At 34.7% G+C, this 26,127-nt stretch overlaps 1 protein-coding gene across 4 annotated transcripts in view; it reads right to left on the bottom strand.

The window, feature by feature from the left end:
• LOC143252955 (ciliogenesis-associated TTC17-interacting protein) overlaps window positions 1-8,075 on the bottom strand; it is an 86,095-nt gene extending 78,020 nt beyond the window's left edge. For 3 of the 4 annotated variants that reach the window (XR_013029271.1, XM_076505901.1, XM_076505904.1), the window contains exon 1: window positions 7,770-8,074. Coding sequence is in view for 3 of the 4 variants with exons in the window: in XM_076505901.1 (XP_076362016.1) it covers window positions 7,770-7,791 (22 nt within the window). In the remaining variant the exon portion in view is untranslated. Of the gene's footprint in view, window positions 1-7,769 lie in introns of all 4 variants that reach the window. The other variant, XM_076505903.1, reaches the window with a different exon arrangement.
• Between the last annotated feature and the right edge of the window lie 18,052 nt (window positions 8,076-26,127).

Genomic DNA, 26,127 nt, shown 5'->3' with positions numbered 1-26,127 from the left:
AGAAATGTCTACCACAACCTCTGTGTGATAAAGAACTCCATAGTAAACTGGAGAAGATCCAGAAACTGGATGAGGCAGGACAGAATGTTTACAGCATGTCAGTACCCCAATTTGTTTTGGGGACAACAAAAAGCCTGGAGTAAAACCTGGAGAAGACTTGCTGACAGGCTCACAGATCTCTGTGAGAGAAGAGTCTGCACATCCACTGACAGATGCTGAATTCTTGGTGGTGAGAACTGGTAAACAATAGTAGGTTGTAAGACAAGAAACAATTATGTAAGATGTTATGGGTCATAACAAGACAAGTAATCAAAGATTAAAGTGGTCTTACAGATTCCACATGATTACAAAGGAAAATCTCTAAAAAACAGACTGATGGAGAAAAGGAGTCATTTGTAAGTCACAAAGATAACGTAATGTAGAAAAACCTGTGACAAGATTACACACTTCTCAACAAGTTCTGAACAGTAATAAAGTTGGTTGGTTGGTTTGGTGTTTCATGGCACAAAATAACTAGGCTATCTGTGCCAAACATCCAATAAAAAGTTAAAGTAAAATTATTAAAATTCATAAAAGGAAATTAATGTAAAATAAGATAAAGTTTAATTTTTGGATTAAAATCATAAATAGCATTAATTACATCTAGTTAACAGCAGTAAGAGGAAAACTACAGTAATACAAGTTGTAAAGAATTTCCTGTAGCATAATTGTAATTATTATAACTCACCAGGACGACTAACAAGTAAGTTAAAACAGCAGCATTAGTCACCTGAAGTTGGCCTTTCCAGTTCTGGTTTCAAGGTATTTAACATCATGGCCATTTTCTAATTTCAAATTAAACTTGATGTACTTTGACTCTCAAAAGGGAATCTCATTAAAAAAGGTCTTATGTATAAATTAAAAACTTAAATAGCGTTAAAAAGATTAATGGACTTTTTAAACTAAAAACATTTCTAAGATGAACAGTGTCACCAATGCCAATAATACTGTCGAATGTAACAAATACACCTTGAGACAAACATGTTTAAAAATGGTGCCATTGTTGAGAGTCATAATTACAGCAAGACAGTAAACTGTGGCTTATTGTGATCCGAGTGTTACACAGACTACACACTGGTGCATCAGTTCCAGATAAAAGAAAATGATGAGTTAAGAAACTGTGACCAATGCTTAGTCCACTTAGTACAACTTCCTCTTTCCGATCCTTATGGAAGCAAGATGGCCAAAGTCCAATATGGGGTTTTATTTGGAAAAGCTTGTTCTCACATTGCTCACTCCAAGTCCACTGCCAGCTTCACGGATCCAAACCTTGAATTCCAGACCATAATCCATATATGGAACAGGCACAGCAATGATAGTGCCAGAGCAGATACATTTAGCTGTGGTGTCAGCAAGCTCATTCCCTTGAATACCAATGTAGCCACATATCCAGAAAAACTGGATAAAAGTGCATGTCAAAGAGAAATGAGCCAGTTAATTTTCAATATCAGCAAGAACAGGGCGTGAACCAACGTGAAGCAATTCCAGGGCCAGGAGAGAACTATGCTAGTCAGTATAAATAGTGCAGTTTGAGTACTGTTTAGCTTCTATGTGATCCAGGACAAGAGAAATGGCATACAGTTTAGCAGTGAACACAGAAGCTGTAGTGGGGATTCTGCGTGCAACCAACAAACCATGGCAGAGCCCACACAATCACCTGATTTTGCACCATCTGTATAAATAGTAATGAAAGGATGGTTCAAAAGATGTTCAGCAAATAGCAGACAGTATTTCCAATCAGGAGAGTCTGCTTTTCTCAGATGACTTAAAGATAGGTCACAACTGGAAACAAAAAAAGCCATGGTGGGATGGGCTGACCAGTGGATACAGCAATGTTATTCAAGGACAGAACCAATTCACCTAACTGCATCTGGATACGAAGGCTAGAAGGAGCAATAACAGACCATCTGGTCTAAAAAAGCATGGCCCATCGAGGAAGGAAAACACAACCCCAGGTGGGATGCTTTGGTAAGGAATGAAGTTTCAAAGCATATAGTAAAGATGGTTGCAAACGGCAGAGGCACAAGAAAGGTTCATGAGACTCTATGTATAAGCTCTGAACTCGGAAAGTGCGGAAAGCCCCAGTGCAGAGCCAAAGTCCTTGATGATGAATGGGTTCCAGCATCTTTAAAGACAAGGTTCTGGCAGAGCCATAGACCAGTGATCCACAGTCAAGTTTCAATCAAATAAGAGCATAATATATCTTTAGCATAGAACATAGATCCATTTCCCAAGTGGTGGAAGAGAGGATAGAAAAGAGGTTTAGTGCTCTTGTACATTTGACCCCTAGCTGCTTGATGTGTGGTATAAAGGTTAGCTTACGGTCAGAGATAAGCCACAAGAACACTGTCTCAGGGACCACAGGCAGCACAAATTCACAGAGTTTGGGATAGGGTTGAATACCCCGTTGGCAGCAAAAGTGCATGCAAATAATTTTAGAGAGAGAGAAGGTAAAGCCATTTGCTGTGGTCCACTTCAGTAAACAACTGAGGGCAGTCCGTAGCTGCCGCTCAATATACCTCATGTTCAACTACTGACATGAGATGTGAAAGTCATCAACATAGACCCTGTTTGCAACAGTGAGAGGGAGTTGTTCAGTGATGGCATTAATCTTTATACTGAAAAGTGTGACACTCAGAACACTCCCCCGAAGGGACTCCAAATTCCTGTAGAAAGAAACAGAAAAGTATTGAACCAACATAAACTTGGAATAACCTGTGCATTAAAAATTTTTAACAGAAATAGGAAAATGTCCACGTAACTCATATATATATATATGGAGGTCTCGCAAAATGCCATACCTCCATGTTGTATCATAAGCCTTCTCAATGTCAAAGAATATTGATACAAGATGTCATTTGAGGAAGGCTTCTCTGATTGATGTTTGGAGTCAAATCAGGTGGTTCACAGTGGAGCGCTGTCATCAGAACCTACACTGGGTGGATGGTGGTTGTTGGATTCGAGGAACAAAATGAAATGAGCATTAACCATCCTCTCTAAGGTCATACAGAGACAGCTTGTCAAACAAGCGTGTTAAGGCGTGCGACTCATAATCTGAGGGTCGCGGGTTCGCATCCCTGTCGTGTCAAACATGCTCGCCCTTTCAGCCGTGGGGGCATTATATTGTGACGGCAATCCAACTATTCGTTGGTAAAATAGTAGCCTAAGAGTTGGCGGAGGGTGGTGATGACTAGCTGCCTTCCCTCTAGTCTTACACTGCTAAATTAGGGACGGCTAGCACAGATAGCCCTCGAGTAGCTTTGTGCGAAATTCCAAAACAAACAAACTTAATTACTAATGTTCTAAAAGTACAGAAAATGGCCATTATTCCCTTCAAACTTTGCTTTTGTGACCTGTATAATGAAATTTAGAAATTAATCTATTTCTATGTAAAAATGGGCAAATTTACACGTTTTTATTTACATAAGGTCTGAATAAAACAACATATGAATCAAGATTTACATGTATTTATACTACAGTTATACAAAAATGTTTAGAAGTGAGTTGTGTTTTGAGATTTGCAACTGTAATGTAAAACATTTTCACGTATCAGCCCCCAAATATAGTTTCCCATCATGTTTTTGTTATATGCTCCTTGGTAGCAGCATTCAAAGTCCAGTATATTTTGGTATAAGCGCTCACCTTGCTCCTCTGAGTATGCTCCCATGTTCTCCTTAAATTTATCAAGGTGAATGTCAAGGATATTGACTTTCAGGGACATCCTGCAGCTCATTTTGCTGTAGTTCTTCACTAGAACCTCAACCAGTTCCACATAATTTTAAGCCTTGTGATTGCCCACATAGGGTTATGATACAATCCAGGACAGTATCAGATACAATGTCCACAACACCTGTTGAGAACAACCAACACTGGTACTTGGTTGACCCTAGCCCAGGAATAGAAACATTCCTGGGAGGCTCCCTTCACCATGCATGGCAAACACATGGGAATCCACAGAGGAGGTAAACTGAAAGGGGAGGCTCCCACGGCAATGAAACCACATATGAAGGAATAGGGCTGAATAGAACAATCATACCAACTTAGAGATAGAAAAGGAAATGGTAAACCCCCAAAACTCCTCAGAAGATTAGTAGAGTACCTCAGAAAGGAGGCATATATAGAAGAAGTACTGTAGAAGAGCTGTAATGGAAAGACAAAAACAGACTCCAATTCTGTAAGATGAGAAAAGGTTTATCAGCCTGCTTATAAGCTAAGAAACAATGATCATAAACTCATGAAAAACAAGAAATGTTTACACAAGCCTTCAGCTCAGCATGAACTAAAATGTTAGGAAAAGAAAGGAAAACAAGGTACTAAAATGAATGGTGTTATGCGTAATGGACAGTTTCATACGAAAGTAGTTGAAGTGGAACACACTTAAGAAAGCCTATAAAAAAGCAAAGTTAGACCTAGTATACTTCATAGGAGAGGCATAGGAAGACACAGCAAGAGCTAAGTGGAGTTAAAAAGGCTGTAACATTCCTCCACATAACTAACATATTCAAATCATGCAGAATGAACCCAAACATTTCTGGCAGAAGAAGAATGACTCGTATATAATGATCAATCTCCCAATGAAACTAGTAGTTTAGTAGAATCCAACAGAGGAGTGTTGCTCTCTTATTGATGAAGGGTTATGGCATGATGATTTGCATGCAAGATAAAGATGAAGTACATTGATCATGTTTTGCAAGCAAAAAACAGCAACGAATGAGAATAGCTATCCATGTGAAAAGAGGTAATGTATCATAATGGAATGAATACTTGTACTCTTTATAGGTAAAGAGCTAACTGAAGAATAGTCTTGGTGGAAGTCTGTTTGCTACAGAAGATGAGACAGCCAGGTTATTGTGAGGTAGGCAACACACCACTCCAGAGAGAATGGGAGAAAACCATATTAGGAGACTTGAGATAACATACAAACATCCACCATCATAGAGGTTTATACAAGATATAGGTCTTGGCAGATCCAGTTTGTAATTGGATAAGATGAAGGGTCTAGGTAGATAAGGTGTACAGATTATGAAAGGGCAGTGAGAAGAAATATAAGGAAAAAAATTGTGATAAAACATTATGTGGCTCAGATAACTCAAGAACATCTGTTCAAGGCAGAAATAACACCAAAAAGAGTAATTACAGGAAGGGATATGTGAGGAAAGGAGTAACTACATTCTCCTTACAGGGAATACAAAGGAATGAAAGATCATCTGTTAAAACGGAGAGGGGAAGAGTAATAATGAGAAAGGAGAAGGAAATAATAGTGCAAAATTGTGTACAAGTGCAAGCAGAAATAGAACCCATCTAAAGACAACATAAACAAAGAACCATAATGAAAATCTAATAATCAAAAAGTAGGAAGGGGGCAATGATTAAGGAAAAAAAAGTAGACATAGGCATAGAAGATAGGAGACTATCATACTGGAAAGGTGGAAGATGGAGGAAATGTTACTGGAAAATTTAAGGTAGAAAGGACTTACAGATCACAGTAGAACTATCCTTTGAAAGATGAGGAAATACATAATGATGTAATGAAGTTAAAGGGAAATGGTAATGAGTACATCTCATACAATTCTACATGATGATAGATGGATGATGAGAGTAGGACAAAGAGATAGCAGCATGATTAAGAAGATGGACTGGATAATACCACATACAATGATAAAAGAATGTTATATCCTAAGGAAGAGAAGTGTGTTAGAGTGGATTAGATGAAATAGAAATGTGGGGAGGAGACATAGCTGAGACTCAAGAAGATGGAGGAATAGAAACAAGGCTGGAAAGACCATGAAGATCCATTAAACAGACTCCTGACAGGGAATTCCACAAAAAAACAAAAGACATGAGGGAGAAGATGAAAGAAACCAGACTGAATACAAAGATGACCAACTGCTGAGGAATGAGGCACAAGAAAGAGAATAGAGGAAGTTAATAAAGAGGGAATTGCAAAGAAATGCACTAGAAATAAACATTAACATTCAAATATACTTCTATGTGAACCTTTTAAAAAGTAAGAACAAGAAATAAACTTTAAAAATCTGTGTACATCGCAGAGAATAATTTAACCAAGACCAAGTATTATTTTGCATGTGTACATGTGAAGAAATAAAAACAACAAATAAATATCAACTCTTAAGTGTATATGTGAAAATATAAGGAACTAGAATCAAATAAAGCTTGATGGTTAATTAATATAAAGGGGAACTACAGAAAAAACAGCTACCATGCCATTGAATGTGTTGATTAAAACAATTCCACCATGTCAAAGTAGACAGTCTCTGTTACTCTTGAGACACAAGCACATCATATGCAAAGTTCCAACTGCTTCACACCATAAGTTATTCAAACTACCACACTGATGGCCAAGTGTTCATGCCATTTTCACTATTATATTTATATCACAACTCTACACTAATACCAGGTTTGTAAAATAGATTAACAAATAACATTCAACTGGAAGATGCAGAACTGCAAACATGTAATCAAGAGTAGCTGACCACTATATAGGCAATAAGTTATGTTGAGTGGTGCACTTTTAGCATATGATGCTTCTTCTGCAAGTTTCCAAGCATCATGCTCAATTTTAAGAAAATCGCTGAAAGAAGCAAAGCTGATGACACAAGGTTTTATAAAATACCATTTAGTAATAACAAAGAACCTGATAACATGTAGAGGTTGTCATTCACAAAATTTTACAAAAAGCACAACCTTTATCATTTAAATATTTAATTAACATTCCATTGTACTTCTTTAAACTTACTGCATTTATCTTAACCTGAAAGCACCTCTTTTCAAATGTCATACCCTTTGTTAGAAAACTGTTTCAAATTATTATAACTCTTACTCTGTCAAATTTTATATATGCATCTTTGTCCTATCATTCCAACTATTAACTACAAAAAAAAGAGTTGATATATTAACACTATGAATTCACTAAACAATCTTAAGCAACTCAATCAGATTTATTGGTATTTGTTTCTTTTCATTTAAAACAATTCTGGATACCTTAACACATCAGTTGAATTGGCTGTAACTTTTACTTAAAGTAAATAACATAACAATAAAGAACAGAAAGAAACCATCTAGGCTGATTTATCCACTACATTAAACCAAGGCCATCCATTATCATTCAAATATTTATGAAATATTTTCCTTAAATTATCTCTAGTTAATCCAGTTTGACTAATGCCATGTGTAACAATCCTTTGCTTTCTTCTATTAGCTTTACCTCATTTAGAAGTAGTATTCTGAAGGGAAACTAGGTGTTCAACATCATCCAACAATAATTCTTGGGCTACTCTTTACCAATGAAAGTGGAATTAGTTACCCCATTATAATACTTCCATAGCTTAATAGGCAAGCATTTTTAGTAATGGCAATCCTGCAGATTAAATATTAAGTACTATAATTACCAAGTTACACCAGATCTTCTTTGTTACACATGTAACAAAAATTGTCTACAAGTTTTTAATTTCGATAATTAACCATAATTTTTTTATTACTGTTAGAAAATGATTATCTCTCTCTCTCTCTTTTCCGAGTACTCCCAAACCAACATTTTTGGACCTATTAGGGTCGTAAAGACCTATTCTCTCACGTTACAACGTATACAAGAGTGACCGGACAATAACTTGTGGATACTTTTTTAAAAATTTATTTCCATATTAATTTAACTAAGCATACATCTATTTCTTTAGAGCTAATGTTGAAAAGTTCACATATTTTTAACGTACCAACAGAACTTAGAAATTCCATGACACAGACACCAAGAGAAGGAGCCAAATGAAAACACTGTCGACAATCAACTCACATGTTGTGTATACTGACACTACTTAAGCAAATATTTACTTTTTTACTATAGACTATAGTTTAGAGCTACTATTTAGTCTTATCTGAAACTTGGAACCAATGTTAAACTACATATATTTGGTGCTTATATATTCATTCTTCGAATTTATTCACTTATACGTTTTAAACTCGTTCTACACTACCAATAGCAGTGTACATATACCCCAAACATCACACAGCGAATAACTTCGTAAGAGTAAATATTTTAACACTAATATCAAAATGAAATAAACAAGTTACCTTTAATTTTCATGATATATTTTAAGAGAGGGCAAAAAAATGCTTCGTCTTCAAAAAGTTCAAAACATTATATAAGACACCTTACAGTAACGATTATTTTAATTTAAGAATTGTTTTGTCATTACACTTGGTTAACTTATCTTTTTCGTTTGTTTGTTTTGAATTTCACGCAAAGCTACACGAAGGCTATCTGCGCTAGCCATCCCTAATTCAGCAGTGTAAGACTAGAGAAAAGCAACCAGTCATCACCATCTACTGCCAACTCTTGAGCTACTCTTTTACCAACGACTAGTGGAATTGATTGAACATTAAAACGCCCCCATGGCTGAAAAAGCGAACATGTTTGATATGACCGGGATTCAAAACCGCGACCCTCGCAAACTTAACTTAGTAACTGCAGAATAACTTTTCTACTTTGGTTTTCAATTTTTAAAAAGGAAACAATCCCGTGGTTACTAAGATTAATAATGTGGCTTGAGAATTTAGGTCTTGACCCTCTGATTTGTGGATTTATCTAGAATTCCTTGCAATACATATTTATGTATATAAGTGAGTTTCTAAGACTCAAACAAGCTCATGTTATATTATGATAATAATGACAACAACAAGTAGTCGAAATCTTATCAAAAGAAACGATAATTTTGTTTCATTTACATTCTTATAGCGGTGTTTTTAATTTTCGAGATTAGCTTTAGTTATCATAATTGCCTATTGAAAGATTTTATACTTTGAATTTATTTAAAATACTGTTGTCTATTTTCTCTCGGAGCCCCCAGAAGCAAAATGGTAAGTCTGCGAACTTCCATTGCTAGAAACTAAGTTTCGATACCCGGGTGAGCAGACCACAGATAGCCCTTTGTTTAACCTTGGGCTTATCTTCAAAATAAACAAATATGTCTTCTAGGTGAATAAATGACAGTGTTAGTATTGTAGTCGTCTGTTCTCAAAATAACGTAAACTATATTTTACTTTAGATTTTTGTTTGCTAAGCGTGGAGCCTTAGGAAATATATAGAAAGTTCCTAAAAGTTATGGTATCTATTGCACTCAAAGCTTTCTTGCATTTTGTAGAAAGAAGAGTATATATAGCAAAAATATTAAATAAGGTCAGATCACGTACCTCTCTCGGTAATCAGGCTAATCCGGTACTACCTGTTACATATTCGGTAACTAAGCTGGTTCTCTCGATCAGATTTATGCCTGATGAGGAGGGTGTATGTGGATACCCTATGGTCTAAAAAAATAAAGCCCTGCTTACAAGAGCATATAAACTCCTCGTGAGGCAATAGTCTTCCTACAAGGAGAGGAGGGAGAGATGCCAATTCTTAGCTTATTCCCCAGGATCGTTTGAATGTTTTTGGATATCTGGTGTTTCTGTTTTATTACCAAAGACTCAATCTTATCTGAAGTTTCTTCTACCTTGTGGTCATGTATAATTAGATAAGAGAAAGTAAAACCGATGGATCAGCTTCTGATTTTGCACAATCTTATTTCATTGTAATATTTTTTCCTTGTTTAAGTTACTGTGATAACTTTCGTTTAATTTTGTAAACAGTCAACAGTCACTCTTATTCGATATTCAGTATGGTACCATGCAAGGTAACGTGATAGTGCTATTCTGTTCAGCATGTTCGCTATGATTCATCACTTTACCTTCAAAACCTTCTGAGAATGTGATACAGAGATCGTGATTCAATAGAGATGTCTTGAAAGTGTGTAACATGAGAAAACTCCAAGCAAGGACAAAGAAGACAATCATATAAACACATAACTTTTTATGTGATAACGACTGAGCACTTGCTGGATACACCCTCTTTTTCACACTCACACACACACCACATGATATTCAAAACATTGTTGACCATTTCATCACTTCAGAAAGAAGGTTTGGTCTTGTCATCAGCAACATCCAATGACTCCTAACCAGCCATCAAGATTAAAAGCGCTTCCCTAGACATAGTCAACAAGTTTTACTATCTGGGCATTATCCTCTCTCAAAATGTATCAGTTGATAACAACGATAACTCCAGATTATCTAAAGCTAGTGCTGTTTTCAGTACTCATCAAAAGAAAAGATTATGGGCTGACCACAGCATATGTCCACACCGTCCTCAATGGATATGTTATTGCAACATTGTACAGACATCACATCATAAAATTTTACCATGTCCACATTCACTACGTACATAAGATTGTTGGCATCATATGGAATGACTTTGTTCCAAACCCTGAAGCTCTAACCAACTGAAACTGTAGTAGCAGTCAAATATCAATGCCAGACCAGCAGTGATAGTGCAGGAAGTATAGGATACCGTAATATATGTCATACTCGAGGGGCTATCCATGATGATGGTGATGATAAATATAACAATAAGTAAATCAGTTCGATGTTAATAACTAAATTCTTCATTTCTTTGATTATGTTACTAAGCTATAACAGTAAGTAAGTTAGCATGTTTGAAATTAACTGATTAGCGAGGAAATTCTTTCGAGTAGGTGGTTTAAGCATTGTTTGTGAGTTAGATGTCCTTCGTCCTAGAACTTATGTCTAAATGCTATTTTTGAAGTTAAGTCTACAAGTGTAGCAGATTATTGAATAAATAAATAAGTTAATTATCATTATGTGGACTGGAATAGGCATTATTTTTACAAAATAATCCAAAGAACACGACCAGTGATAGAACACATTACAAGCTTCATGTCAGAAATGGGGTCAAGAAATTTCACTGCTACTAATGAGTTATGGAATAGCAGTACGTGAAGTTAGAAGCAACACACTATCATCACTGACGTTTATGAGAGAATCTGAAAGATAATCAGTCAGGTTATGCTGAGAAATATCTTTGATACTGTTCGTGACTATACTGGAGAAATACTTAAATCAGCTAGTGATATAACAATAATAATAATTAAACTGCTGTGATACTAATGCTCATAAGATTGGATCTGTCCGTGTGATGTCAAGTTTGTGGCCAGGTCTAGAAGTGTGTTGGGGTTAGTCCAAAATGGAACTCATATTATCATGTAACTTTAATACCCAGGACGATAAAAAGATTCTGAAATATGTAGTATTTCCTTTATTGTCACTGCAAATCAATCTTTCTAATAAATTTCCTGTGATAAGTATGAAAATGTTATTTCCACATGAATGCGTAGTGTTACAAGAGCTGTTATATAATAAGAGGCTATCTATCTTTAATGAAGGGAAATAAATGCTAATAGGCAAGCGGGTAAATCAGTGAGTTATTCTGTTATTCAGTTTTTAGTTTTAGTTAGTAAATTAAACAGTGAGTTAGTTTGCACTTTTGTTTTTAATTAACTGATGAGGAAATTGCTGAAAGAAAATGATTTCCCAGCGAACACGTAACGTAACTATAACGTTATATATATTTAACGTATAAAGTGTTATGACAAGAAGGTTACATTCTGGTGACCCCATCTTTACCCAGCAAATGCAAAGCATTTTCATAACATTCTTTGAAGTTGTATATATGTTTTCAAGAAAACATCTTATAAAAAATTAAAACATCGAGAAAACATTTTGCAAGTATCTTTATAATACTACCTGAATATTTTTCTAGGCTATTTTTAGAAACGTTTTTAAACATTTTTTAGAATATTTTATATTGTAGTCTGTATCAAATCATCGATGTTTCTTTGATTTGGTCTAGCTAAGACATTTCAGAAACTTACATGCATTCCAAAATATTAGGCTTGTAAACATGTTAATTAATTTAGCATTTTAAACATACATATACAACTTCGCAGTCATCTGCTTACATGTACCTAATAAATAAATAAATATGAAAATGGAAAACTTGTACATTTTATATCAAGTCTATTGCATCTTTATATATAACACATGTTACCGAAGAATATATAGTATTACGTTCCCACTACTCGATATGTAAAATAAATGGATGATAGACTTTCGCCACTTCAATTTCCCGCTTGCTGAAAACATGTACTCTACCACCTTCCCCAGCTTTTTGTATAATCGGTAGCCAGCCAGTTACACCTGGTGTATAGAACAGTATACAGACATTTTGACCAAGTCTCGCTCAAAATTCAGTACCTCAGCAAAAGTGTGATGTTCAAATGACGAAGCTCAAATGTTGTACGCCTCCCTTAATCATGAAATTTCTATGTAGGTTTTTATTTATTATAAAATAGTAAGTAAAAACATATCCTAAAAGATTTATGGAATACGTTTGTATAATTCTGTACACATGATATGTCTATTTTCACGCATTTTGAATCCAGGAATATTACCTAAAACTATTAAACTCAGATTCGATCTCCCTATGGACGTTTAGAGTTTAGTTTGTAAATGAATTTCCTAAATTATAATATCAGCCAATTTTCGTTCCTTTAGACACTCAACTCAGAATGATGCGAAACAAATCAAACTCCTGAAAGAATATTTATTGCAGAACTGATTCTGCAATTTTTTCTTTAGTATTATTAACGTTCCTGTATGGAAAAAAAAAATGTGTGCATATGGTTTGAATTGTAGAAAATATTAAAAAGTCCTTAAATAAAGGACTACATATGAATAGTTTTTCAAACACTATTAAGCGTTTCTCACTTTATCTCCCCTCTAGTTTTATCAATTAATTATACTGGCAAGAGCTTAAGAGATTTTTCACACTAGTTAGAATGGTTGTTTGTTTAGGATATTGGTAAAAAAGTCACTAATCGTTCATAATTTAGAAATGACAGACTACAGGGAAAGCTGCTAACCAACACAACTCACCTCCAACGCATAAGGTACTCTTTTACCAACGAACAGTGGGATTGACTTTTACACTATAACATCCCCACAGCTGAAAGAGCGAGCACGGTTCGTAAAGAGAATTTGAACCCGTGACCCTCACTCAAGTTGCCAGTTGAACGACCTAACCACGTAACTTAGCCTTGGTGTGAAAACGAGGAGCAGCTCGAAATTATATATATGTAATATGCCAATCAGTAGTTACTGTATTTATAAAATTTCTTGCAATAATGCTGGAAAGAGAATCTTGATGTTCTTTCTCATTGTGCTAATTTGTATCCTGTTTGTTATTCTACTACGTGAGAGAAATTTGTTTGTTCGTCCTCTAGCTCCTCCTAGGCTTTTACCTTTGGATCTTTTAAATATCATTTACTCAACCAGGAAATATGCGGGACGTGTCTATAAGAAGTAATTACATTTTAAATGCATAGACTTAGCTCCAGTGCTGACTAATTATAGAACAAACAGTGAAAATGGCCACTGGGATTACTGATTACACTATGTAACACAAATTTTGTTCCTGAAGAGTATGCGTTATTTCTTAATTGCTAATGGCCAAGCGTGTTAAGGCGTGCGACTCATAATCTGAGGGTCGCGGGTTCGCATCCCAGTCGCGCCAAACATGCTCGCCCTTTCAGCCGTGGGGGCGTTATATTGTGACGGGCAATCCAACTATTCGTTGGTAAAATAGTAGCCTAAGAGTTGGCGGAGGGTGGTGATGACTAGCTGCCTTCCCTCTAGTCTTACACTGCTAAATTAGGGACGGCTAGCACAGATAGCCCTCGAGTAGCTTTGTGCGAAATTCCAAAACAAACAAACTTAATTACTAATGTTGTAAAAGTACAGAAAATGGCCATTATTCCCTTCAAACTTTGCTTTTGTGACCTGTATAATGAAATTTAGAAATTAATCTATTTCTATGTAAAAACGGGCAAATTTACACGTTTTTATTTACATAACGTCTGAATAAAACAACATATGAATCAAGATTTACATGTATTTATACTACAGTTATACAAAAATGTTTAGAAGTGAGTTGAGATTTTGAGATTTGCAACTGTAATGTAAAACACTTTCACGTATCAGCCCCCAAATATAGTTTCCCATCATGTTTTTGTTATACGCTCCTTGGTAGCAGCATTCAAAGTCCAGTATATTTTGGTATAAGCGCTCACCTTGCTCCTCTGAGTATGCTCCCATGTTCTCCTTAAATTTATCAAGGTGAACGTCAAGGATATTGACTTTCAGGGACATCCTGCAGCTCATTTTGCCGTAGTTCTTCACTAGAACCTCAACCAGTTCCACATCATTTTAAGCCTTGTGATTGCCCAAGAAGCCTCGAACCACTGCGACAAAGCTGCTACAAGCTTTTTTCTTTCCTACTGAGCTTCTTTGGGAATTCTGTGCACTCCAGGATCTTCTTTATTTGACCTTTGCGTCAGACAGCTAAGGGAAGAAATCTCGATGGTATTTGAAAGCTGCAGACTCCTTATCAAGAGCTGTAACAAATTGTTTCATAAGACCCAATTTTATGTGCAATAGTGGGAACAACACCTTGTGAAAGTCCACTAGCTCCACTAGTGGTTCACACTTGACATTGTGCCTTCCCATAGAGAACTCGGTCTATTGTGGCCAGTGCTTCCTGTTGTAGTGCGCTACGGTGTCCCTGCTGTCCCAGAGGCAAAGATAATAGGGAAACTTGGTAAAGACTCCTTGGAAACCCTTCAGAGATGCCACCATTTTGAAGTCTCCGATAATCTCCCAGCCATACTCATCATACTTCAAGGCTTCTAGCAAGGTCTTGACGCTTTAGTATTCCTCTTTGAGGTGCACCGAATGAGGTAGGGGAAGAGACGGATACTTATTCCCGTTATGGAGCAGCACAGCTTTGAGGCTTCTGGACGAGCTATCAGTGAAGAGGCGCCACTCGTCTAGGTTACAGTTGCTTCACACAGACCGGATACATTGTGGCAGAAGCAGAGCCCATCTTGACGAGTGAAGAAGCTTGAAAAATGTCGGTGACGCTTCTCACTTGTGATTTGTACACTTTCTTTCTTGAAAATTCTTGTAAGTTCGAGAAAATTCTCTACCAGCTACTCAGCACTGAATCTACCTGAAATGTTCTGGAAAATGAGTAAATTTGAAAATTGCATTACCTAAATCACAAAAGCAAAGTTTGAAGAGAAAAATAGGTCTTTTTCATTTACATTAGGCATAAGCAACTGGGAAATAACACTTTCTGCCCAGGAACATGAAAAATTAAACATTAAATAGTGTAATTATTAAGGAGATCTGAATTCTAAACATCCGAACTTCCAATGTATAACAGATTCACTGTTGTACGTTTATCTTAGTGTCTTATATCTACAAGGTCTGTTCAAAAATACGCGGACTGACATCATAAAACAAAATGTACTTTATTTAGAAGTTACAGGTCTGGGACCCCTTCAAAGTACTCTCCTTCCCAACGCACACACTTATCCCAACGGTGTTTCCACTTTTTGAAACAGTCCTGGTACGCTTCTTTTGTAATGTCCTCCAGTTCCTTCGTCGCATTTGCCTTAATCTCGGGAATCGCCTCAAATCTTCTTCCTTTCAAGGGTCTTTTGAGTTTGGGGAACAAGAAAAAATCGCAAGGTCAGGTGAGTAGAGGGGGTGGGGAAGAACAGTGATCGAGTGTTTGGCCAAAAACTCACGAGTTCTGAGGGCTAAATTTCGCAGCAACGCGGTGCATCTTCAATTTTTAGGTCAAAATCTTGTAACAAGATCCAACCGATATCCCACACTTTTCAGCAAGCTCCCTGACAGTCAGATGTCGATTTGCCCACACCAGGGTGTTGATTTTGTCGACGTGTGGGTCGTCAGTTGACGTGGAAGGACGTCCAGGACGCTCATCATCTTCAATGGACTGTCAACCATCCTTAAAACGTTCATGCCACTTGAAACATGCCGTACGCTTCATAGCAACATCACCGTAAGCCGTGTTAAGCATAGCAAAAGTTTCAGTCGCAGATTTTCCAAGTTTAACACAAAATTTCAGAGCAAGTCGTTGCTCCTTCAGATCATTCATTCTGAAATCCTCCAAACGAAAAAAATCGCACTTCACTTAAAACCGCGTAGCTAATACACAAATGAAGATATCTGCAATCGGAAAATGGCGTCGTAATCAGCTGATCTGTGCAAACCTAGCGACACCAAGCGATTCCCCTGGAACCAACTGGAGCCGCGCAATTCAAACAATCCGCGTATTTTTTGAACAGCCCTCGTAGTCTAGAACTGAAAACTTATCGACGATCTATGTCCACGACAAGCAAATTAATTCCTAGTTGATACTGTTGAATATAGTTGAAGCTAGCTAGCATGATGGGCCTCACACATGTGGCTTTTTACCTGTGATTATATTTAATCATCGTAGAAATTCTAACACCCAAAGTCATTCACTGATGTTGAAAAGTCTTTAATGTTCGAAATCTGTAAATGTTCCTGGTCCAATTCTGTAATGTTTCGATTAACAGGCGTTAATTACAGTTATAGCTTCTAGGCCTATAGAACACTAACTGTAGTTGTTCAACAGCACGTCGATTTTTATATGCTAATCACAAGAGTTTCTAGAATTTTTAACATTTAACTAGCGCGTTTTGGTAAACATTATTGTTCATTATCACTTTGAAGAATTCTGTGGCCTGACATGGTCAGATGGTTAAGGCACTCAACTTGTAATCTGAGAGTCGCGGATTTGTATCCCTGTCACACCAAATACGCTCGCCCTTTCAGTCGTGGGGGCGTTATAATGTGACGATCAATTCCACTATTCTTTGGTAAAAGAGTAGCTCAAGAATTGGCGGTGGGTGATGATGACTGCCTTCCCTCTTGTCTTACACTGCTAAATTAGAGATGGCTAATGCAGATAGCTTTCGTGTAGCTTTGCTCGAAATTCAAAAAACAAACATTATAAACCTTCAGACTTACTGCCGAACTATTGTGGGGAATATTACCAGCAAAAATCTGTAAATTTACGAATAGTTCAATTTTAAAAGCCGAAGAAACTAAAATATTGGGTACACTATTTTTATTTTGATGTAATACAGGTTAGTATACTCAATTACATTAAAATTTCGACACCTTGTCATTCTGATCCATTCTTTTTCTAGTGTTTGATGAGTATGTTATTTGTTTGTTTTTGTTTCTACATATAATACAATAATAATGGAAAAATGTAATAATACCGCTAAATCACCATTTTATTACTATTAAATAAGTCTGTAATAAATTGTTTTTTTTATATTCCAGAAAAACAGTTCGAGGAAAGTTAATTCTAAATCCTCTGCTAGGCTTACATTATTTCGCAACACAATCGAGATCGCCAGGTGAAACCGTGTACGAGCCCAGTTATGCTATTGTAATGTCGTTCCAGGCGAGGTATTACATAATGCATTTATTTGAAGTAGTATTCTAAATTATTCCTCTAAATATATATATGTGTGTCATCTTATTCAGACTTTTACAGAACATCTGTGATTATTCCGTTGTCATTCTATCACTTATGAGAGAAAACAAGTATCTGAATATACACTGATATGAATTAGTAAAAGACTGATACACTCCGCTAAGCAATGTCTTATTTTCACTGGTTGTAATAATTTCCAAGTTATTTTGAATATAACTTACTTATAAGTTTACCTGAATAGGAAACTATTTATATTTAAAGAGTGTACTAGTTAACGAATATATTAATACCGCAGATGTTTCATCCCGTAAAGTCAGCTTTCAGTCACCCAGATTTTTCAGAAACTTAACTTATAGTTTTAAAACGCTTCATTACCGAGGCCTGGCAGAGGTGGGCTAAATTTATGTGCCCTCACTACAGTTTTTATGTTACTGTAGGTCATTCATTGGGAGCTCTGTAAACCAGCTATAAACATAATGTCTTAAAAATAATGCTTGGTTATAAATCGATATTGAACAAAATTATCTCATTCTAGATAATTTCCAGTTCACGATGATTTATTATGTTCCAGGGTCTATCAGTAGAAATTATTTTTTTCCTTTCTCAACGGAGAGGTGATGAACATTCTGCGTAGGTTCGTTAGGCAGCATCTGAATGTTTATCACTATGATACACCTGTTCTTATAATTTTAATGACAGATGAATTGCACTATTCTGATCATTTAATTTGGTTTACGTATATTGAGAGACAGACTTCTTTTTATTTATAACTCTTCTTCGCTATTAACCCTAGTCAGAGGTGAAATTCTCAACAAAAAATAAAACAACTGCACTGGCTGAAGTGAACCTGTTTTTCCAAATGAAAGAAAAATCTGCGTGTAAACATAAAAACATCAAAACAAGTCAAATAAGTCCCGATACTACTACAGCTTTAAAAATAAGCCACCACCTGTGAGTACGAATAGAACTTTACCCCTGACCATAGTTAATATTTTAGCATTCTCTCTTTTTATGGATTCATTACAACTAAATAGCACATGCCTCTTGAATCTCAACTCTGCATGCTCTTTTACACGTGTTTTTAATGGCATATTAATACATCCTATATAACCTAAGTTACATTCAGGACACCTGTACTGGTTGATATAAGGCATTCAGTGCTTAATAAAGTAAATGAGTATTCAACCCTGATGTATATATGTATAAATTATATACACTGGCGTAAATATATATCTCACTTGTACTTGGAAATAATTCCGGCGTATTATGTTTCTTAACTAAGTCTTAGCCTTTAGCATCTGTTTCCCAGTATGGTAAAACAAACGAAGTTTTTTTGGTTATCATAGGTAACTTGATCTACAACGTTTGTTGAAAAAGGCATATTTTTATTAAGAATTTCTTAATATTTTCCATATATTTATGAAACAATAATAATATTTACTGGTATATTCATTTTATCAATGAAACAGCATTTTTATTCATGCCTTTCTTGAAAGATATTAGCAGAAAACTTTCAAAGCTAAAATATAGTCCTGTAAATTTTGTGTATGTGTGTGTGTGAAGATTTCAACATTCAGGTTTTACATCATTGTTGTGAATAAGTAAATAAATTAAAAAGAAAGTTTGTGATTATGTTGGTGTTCTACGGTGAAGTTGATACTGTAATGTAACTCTTAAGGTAATATAAAACCTCTCGACATATTCAACCTCTCTAAAGTCTTCAAAAGCATCATACACATATTTGTATAACGTATTGGCTTGAATTGTACAAGACAGTCCTCAAGCCACTTCTTTCGTGATGACAAAGAAACATATTTTCAAGTAATGGGCTTAATAATATTATATTAACACCATGTGATTTATCATATATTTCATTATTAAACTGAAAATAAGATTTTTTATTGGCATAACTCAAAAACTATTGAACTTACAAGTTTAGAAATCTGATTTGGTTGTTATCATTACGTTACAATAGTACTTTGCGCATATATATAATCTCATGTAATGGTATATTTGTATATAAAGACTCTATGTCGAAGCTAGCACAATACACCTCTTTATTAAAAGTTAAAATTATTATTTCCTGTGAAAATACAAAGCTTCTATTTTTATGGAATATTCATTTGTAATGAAAGTTTCTAGCAACGTAACCCAAATAAGACATGGTTATATATTCCAGTACCTGACGTTATAGGTCTCAGAATATTTTTCTTTTTGAATTTTAGGGACATCATACATATCCCTACATGGGAACCAGTTGGTCTTAAAGTATGGCGTTCATTTTGACTGTCAATGAATTATCTTTTTTTAACGTTTTAACGATTACCTCTGTAATTCATTCTATCTAGTCTTGGTAGGATCTTTCTATAGTTTCACAAATTTGTTATTATCATTTTTTGTATAACCTGTCTTATTTAATAAAACCACGATATTCTCTTTTCTCACGTGTTAAAATAAATTACAAAAAGTCAAACTCAGCTTTTAAACTCATTATCTCGACGACATGATTTTTATATCTTGTGTACTTACGATAGGAAGGAAAGAAATATATATGTAGAAACAGCTGGTTTGGGTTGAGAACATTTTTTTATGTAGAGGAGCGAACAACATTTTGACCTTCATTCATCGTCAGGTTCACAAAGGAACAGCAAGGAAAGAAACACTACGGCAAAAAGAATATTTGAAAGAAAATAATCTAGGAATTCAAACGAAATTTGTAGAATTTGGATAATTTTACAAACAGGGAATTCATAAAACAAAATATAGCTCTTGGCAACACTATTTTAAAACTGTTGTAGGCAGAAAACGGTTCCACAATTGAAATGTTTTAATACGTTTAATTGCGCGGGCGAGAGAACTTTACTTATTTCCACTACCTTAATACAAATTCCATAAGAAAGCTATACATCGACAGTTAGGGTTAAAGTTGAACCATTTGTTGAATTATTACTTATTATTCCAAGCACATAGAAACTCCAGTTAGAAATTATTGATCTTATTCAAATATTTTCATAACAAAGGAAAGTTTAAAATTTAGCGCGCTTCATCTTCCTCATGGTCGCTAGTGTTTACAATTGAGTTCTTAATCGATTGGTAATAAACCATAAATAGACACTTATTATTAAATTTGAAAGTTTACTTTTATTTACATATTTTAAGCATTAGATTTGTCATTTTAATGATAGCTTATATATCAAATTTATGTTTCCCAAGTTCGTCCTTGTAATTTCTGTGTAACAATACTCATTATTCATTTGAATTAAATTTTGATACACCAACTAGAAAGTTAAAATATTCATAAATGTTACGATATTTTTTTGCTGTTATTTTTAATAACTGAATTTTGTAAAAGTCTTGTTGATTATTAAATTTCATACTAAACTACTTGACACCAATTTGGCTAGTCATTCCTAAATTTGATATGATAGACAAAAAGAAAGGCAGTTAATTTAGAACACTCATCTTCAGCTTGTGGGCTATTGTATTCGACATTCATTCTTATAATACGCGCACGGACCCATAATGAAAAGAACGATTTTTTCATGGTATAACTTGGCGCGAACCACACAACCTCTTATCCAAAATCCGGCACAGTAACAACTGGACCAGGCTCGACCTATATTAACGTTTATCTTTCCAGAGGTCTGGCATGGCCAAGCGCGTAAGGCGTGCGACTCGTAATCCTCGGGTCGCGGGTTCGCGCCCGAGTCGCGCTAAACATGCTCGCCCTTTCAGCCGTGGGGCGTATAATGTGACGGTCAATCCCACTATTCGTTGGTAAAGAGTAGCCCAAGAGTTGGGGGTGGTGATGACTAGCTGCCTTCCTCTAGTCTTACACTGCTAAATTAGGGACGGCTAGCACAGATAGCCCTCGAGTAGCTTTGTGCGAAATTCCAAAAAACAAACAAACAATCTTTCCAGATGTTATTGTATTGTGGTTTTTCTGACTCGGCGAGCCCTATAAATGAGGTTTGAAAGACGCCACGTTACGGAGTGTGCGTCTATTTTAAAATTTCTAATCTCTGACTGAGGCCTAGAACCTTCTAATAAACTAAGATATTTTATGATGTAACAATATTCACTTAAAAAGAAAGAATCTGAAGATTCAAATAACTCGGTCTCAATTCACAACAATTGAACTACAAAACAAATGGTTCGTAAACAGTTACATTAGCAAACCTTCAATAACTTACTATTTTAAAAATACTAAATTTAACATTTGCGCTTTATAGCTATCAAAATCGTAACTTCTTTATAAAGTTTTAACGAAACAGTCGTGAATGTCTTACAATGACAGAGAAAAATTTGAACTATAATACAAAATTATAATAAAAGTTTAAACTAGACTTGCATACGAAACGATATTCCAAACGTGACGTCTTTTTACTCATGCACGATTTCTTAGATAAAGGAAATCCCATGGCATTACCCAGTTCTATGAGAGAAAAACAGCTTGCTATTCCTGGACATCATGGGCTATCATGTATTTACATTGTTTTAAGAAGTTACTGCTTCAGTAGATTAAGTTATTATGTGCAACAATTATGAATCAAATCGTCTTTTATCACAAAATGCATTTATTTTACTTTGGATAAAATGGTATCTCCCATGTTAAAGTCAGGAATAATTAACTTTACATTCTGATATAAATGAAAAGATCCAGCTGAATAAAGAAAAAAAAAAAAAATTGGTGTGCAGTTTTATTATTTTACTGCAAAAACGTTGTTTCCAATAAATATACATATTGATTGAATATTCCTTTCCATACTTCAAAGACTATCAAAGAGATAACATTTATAGATAATGTTATATTTAATAATGTGGTATTATTCTTATGCATAACACGTGTTTTCTGCTTTCTTGTCCTAATTTATTAATTTTTCAAAATTTGTTATTTTTGCATTTATGTGCAACTTTTACATAACACGTCAGTCAGAAAAAGGCTTTAAGATAATTTCGCTTTAGTTACCTATAGTTATGCGTCATTCACTTAATGTAACTAATTTTGCTCTTTCGTGGTAAAGATAACTTCTAGATCATCTGTAGTATGCGAAGTTAATTAGCTGTCTTTTACATTGGCAGTCAGGTGATCTTTTGAGGTCATGATCTCCATTACATTTCTTGGAAAACTAGTAATAATAGTTGCTCTGAGTAAGTCTGATGATAATGAGTTAAGTTAGTTGAGATTTATTCAACTTAAAACAGGGTTTGTCTGGTATAAAACCTTAACCGAGAAAAGCTGAAAATGACTTCAAAAGCAACTAGTAAACGCGAATGCCTGTTGTAGCGGTTAAAGAGCATTTTCAATGAGTTTGTTTGAATAAAGATTTTTTTATTGTGATTTTTAGATTTGAGTTCATTTTCTCTTTATTTTTCACAAAATTAGTTACAGTACAAAATTATTTTAATGATTATCATATAATTCTCTGGACCTATCTTGTCACTTTTAGTGAACTCAGTGATATCTGAAAACCCTAAAGGCCTAAACCCCATTGATAATGCTGTTGAAATTTACTCATATCCTATCGAGTAACTAGGTAGAAACTGCAGAATGAAAATGGAGACTTACCAGATTACATTGCAAGGTCTGAATTCACTTAACCTTGGAGTAGGAGCCAAAGAAACAGGCTGTACAGGGGTCAAACACTGTGAAACAATTTTTATTCCTCCAAACAACAAGGAAAACTCAAAAACAAGTGTATTATTTGGATGCCTTTATCAGAGACTAAGCATAAGATCCAATCTATTTCTAAACCGTTTTGACAATAATGTTCCAAACTGAGAAAATACGGTATCATATCCTAAAAACAACAATCCCACATAACTAATGACCATTCTCTCTTCAAGATAAAAAATGTTGCATCCTTGAAGCCTCATCCCACTTTCCAATGGAAAATATTACTCTTCTCTACCCCCATACAGTATGCTCAATTTTATGGGAACTTTTTCCCAAAGAAAGTGGGCGTAACATTTTGGTTTAGTAACTATGGCAGACAAAGCCTGTACCAAAATTTTCAAAAATTTAACTTTTCAGCTTTATAATCATCATTCTTCATTTTTATAATCATAATGATCTACCAATCAAATAGTGTTTGATTAGCATTAATTCTGAAAAATAAAGTCTAAATACATTGTTAATCAACGTTCTTCCTCCACTGTGTAAACAACTTCTATATTTATTTGTAAATATTATATTTTTCTGAAATACTATATTCCTATGTATATTGTGCTTTGAGGCGTAATCGATCTTAAAATTCAATGAATAAACATTTCAAAAGCTTTCAAATGTGCATTACTGTCGTAAAGAACCATCTTGAGCAATAACAACAACCTATATAATGGGTATATGAGAAATGAATAGTGGCCAATGACACTTTTTTCTTCACCTATCCAATCTATAGATTTTCCTCTATAAAGCATGTTCACACTAACAATATGTTCAAGAAAGAAAGTTAATCCAAGATAATTGCTTTATCTCTACGATTTTGGTGTAATGTTACGAATGAAATATTTACTACAAAGTTTATTTACATTAAGCAATATAAATTCATAAAAAATAAAAACGTTAAGTAAGTTCAGTATTATAGGTATAGTTATTACTTTATCAAAATATATTTGGAACCTAAGGAGCAAATAAAGTTTTAGTTGGAATCGTTTTAAACACGTTGCTATTTCTGTGCTTGTGGAGTTTATAATCTTATTTAAACTGTACATGCAAGCGGTTAAACAATATATGATATAGAAATGCCAAGTAAGTGAACTTAAACTGAATTACCTTAGGGTCTTCTTTTTCCACTCCATTACAGCATTATTACGATTTTCAGCTACAGTCATGAATAAAAACAACGGAGATACGTCCTTAAATATTACAAGTCTATAAGATTATGCTAAATTAAGTAACTTTGTGTGTGTTTTTCTTATAACAAAGTCACATGAGGCTACCGAGGGGAATCAAACCCCTGATTTTAGGATTATGAATCCGTAGACTTAGCTACTTACTTAAGTAGCTTTGTACTTGACAACAAACAAAAAGACATATTTCGTTAGATATTACAACATTCAATCATGACGGTCAATCTCACTATTCGTTGATAAAGAGGTGATGTTGTGTGGTGTTTTCTGCTTTCCCTCTAGTCTATTACCACAAATACGATTATCATGCTGCACCGACTTCGAATATGACACAGTTTTAAAACTAGTGCTTCTTTTTAAAATATACTGGTAAACCTTTACCATTTCTGTGAGTGGTATTTGTGATTAATGATCTATAACGTTACCGTAAATTTCTAATGGGCCTAGAAGTGATCGAACATATAAAAATTAATAATTGTGGTACATTAATAAAGATACAAAAATGTTTTCATAATTAAAATAAGTTGATCACGGCTAGCCCGGCAATCTAAATCTCTACGAGCTTCAAAGTGCTCAAATAACATTTATTTATCAAATGCTTTTCTACAAAACAAAACTAAAGTGTTTTAAAGAGTATGATTAATTTATAATTAATAAGGTACAGCTGCGTGTTCGAAAATATTCTAATTCTTTTTTGTCATGTTCGCGCAGTTTGACTAAAATAATTAGATTACAACTATATTTTTTTATTGGGCCTGACGTAATCCAACGAATAGTGGGATTGACCGTAACATTATAACGCCCCCACGGCTGAAAGGGCGAGCATGTTTGACGCGACCGGGATGCGAACCCGCGACCCTCAGATTAACACGCTTGGCCATAACAGTTATGCAATCATTGTAGTAAAGCATACACAGTTCAATCTTGCCGTTGTTCATAAAAATAAGATTTCACAATCTCTTTCATTTTCATGCGCAATATCTATTGTGAAATTTAATTATTTGTATTTTTAAAATGAATTATAGACATTTTCTTGAGTTTATATTTTAACATAGCAAAATTTGAATATCTAAGTGTTAAAATTTTTCTTATACAACAAACTAGTATGCCCAATAGCTGATTGGAAAGTAAATAAAGCTCGTCATTTTCCCAAAACATGCAATCTTACTGCATACCTTAGGATTTCATGGAAATTGTATTATAGTGACCGTGTTCGTGCATCATGAAATATTTCCTGTTGGTGTGCGTTTGGCGTCGTAGGTATTTGTGACTATTACTGTGTTACCATCTCCCTCGAGCACTCATTGAAAGATACAAAAGATAAATAGGCATTTTCCAGTTCATTTATGTTTTTGAAGTTTTATTTTACACAGTAGTTGAAAAGTATGAAAAATTATTTTAGAGAAAAAGTTCAATTTTTGTGTGTTTTGAAGTAATTTTAAACATTTAAAACAAAAAAGGTTTAAACCTCTGATTAATAAAATATTTAATTTACTTGCGATTATACTTTAAACAAATGATAATTGTGTATAACACCTGTAACTAATGATTTTGAAATGTTGGTAACAGCTCTACAAACACTCAGAACAATCCTGTGATGTTTTTCATACAAGTTAAATAAAAATGTGAAATAGTTTGTTATTCTACAAAGAAATCATTCACTTGCCTTAAAAAGGCTGTTTTTGTGTATACCACAATAAAAAATGTAAGTATTTTCCTTTAAATGAAGCGCATTATTTCTACTGTTTCGTTTCAGCATAGATTACATATTAAAATCTATTATACTGTGTATTTACGCTTGATTTAATCTTCGACACAGCTTTTGAAGATTGGTATCCCAAAAAGCGCATTATACTCCTCACTTTTGTCCAACGGGACATAGTAATAAAAAATCCTGTACAAACATAATTTAGATGAGTTTCAAATAATTC

The sequence above is a fragment of the Tachypleus tridentatus genome, chromosome 6 (assembly GCF_004210375.1).
Source record: "Tachypleus tridentatus isolate NWPU-2018 chromosome 6, ASM421037v1, whole genome shotgun sequence".
Taxonomy (NCBI): Eukaryota; Metazoa; Arthropoda; class Merostomata; order Xiphosura; family Limulidae; genus Tachypleus; species Tachypleus tridentatus.
The sequence above is the reverse complement of the archived record's forward strand: the minus strand, read 5'-3'. Positions and strand labels throughout refer to the sequence as shown.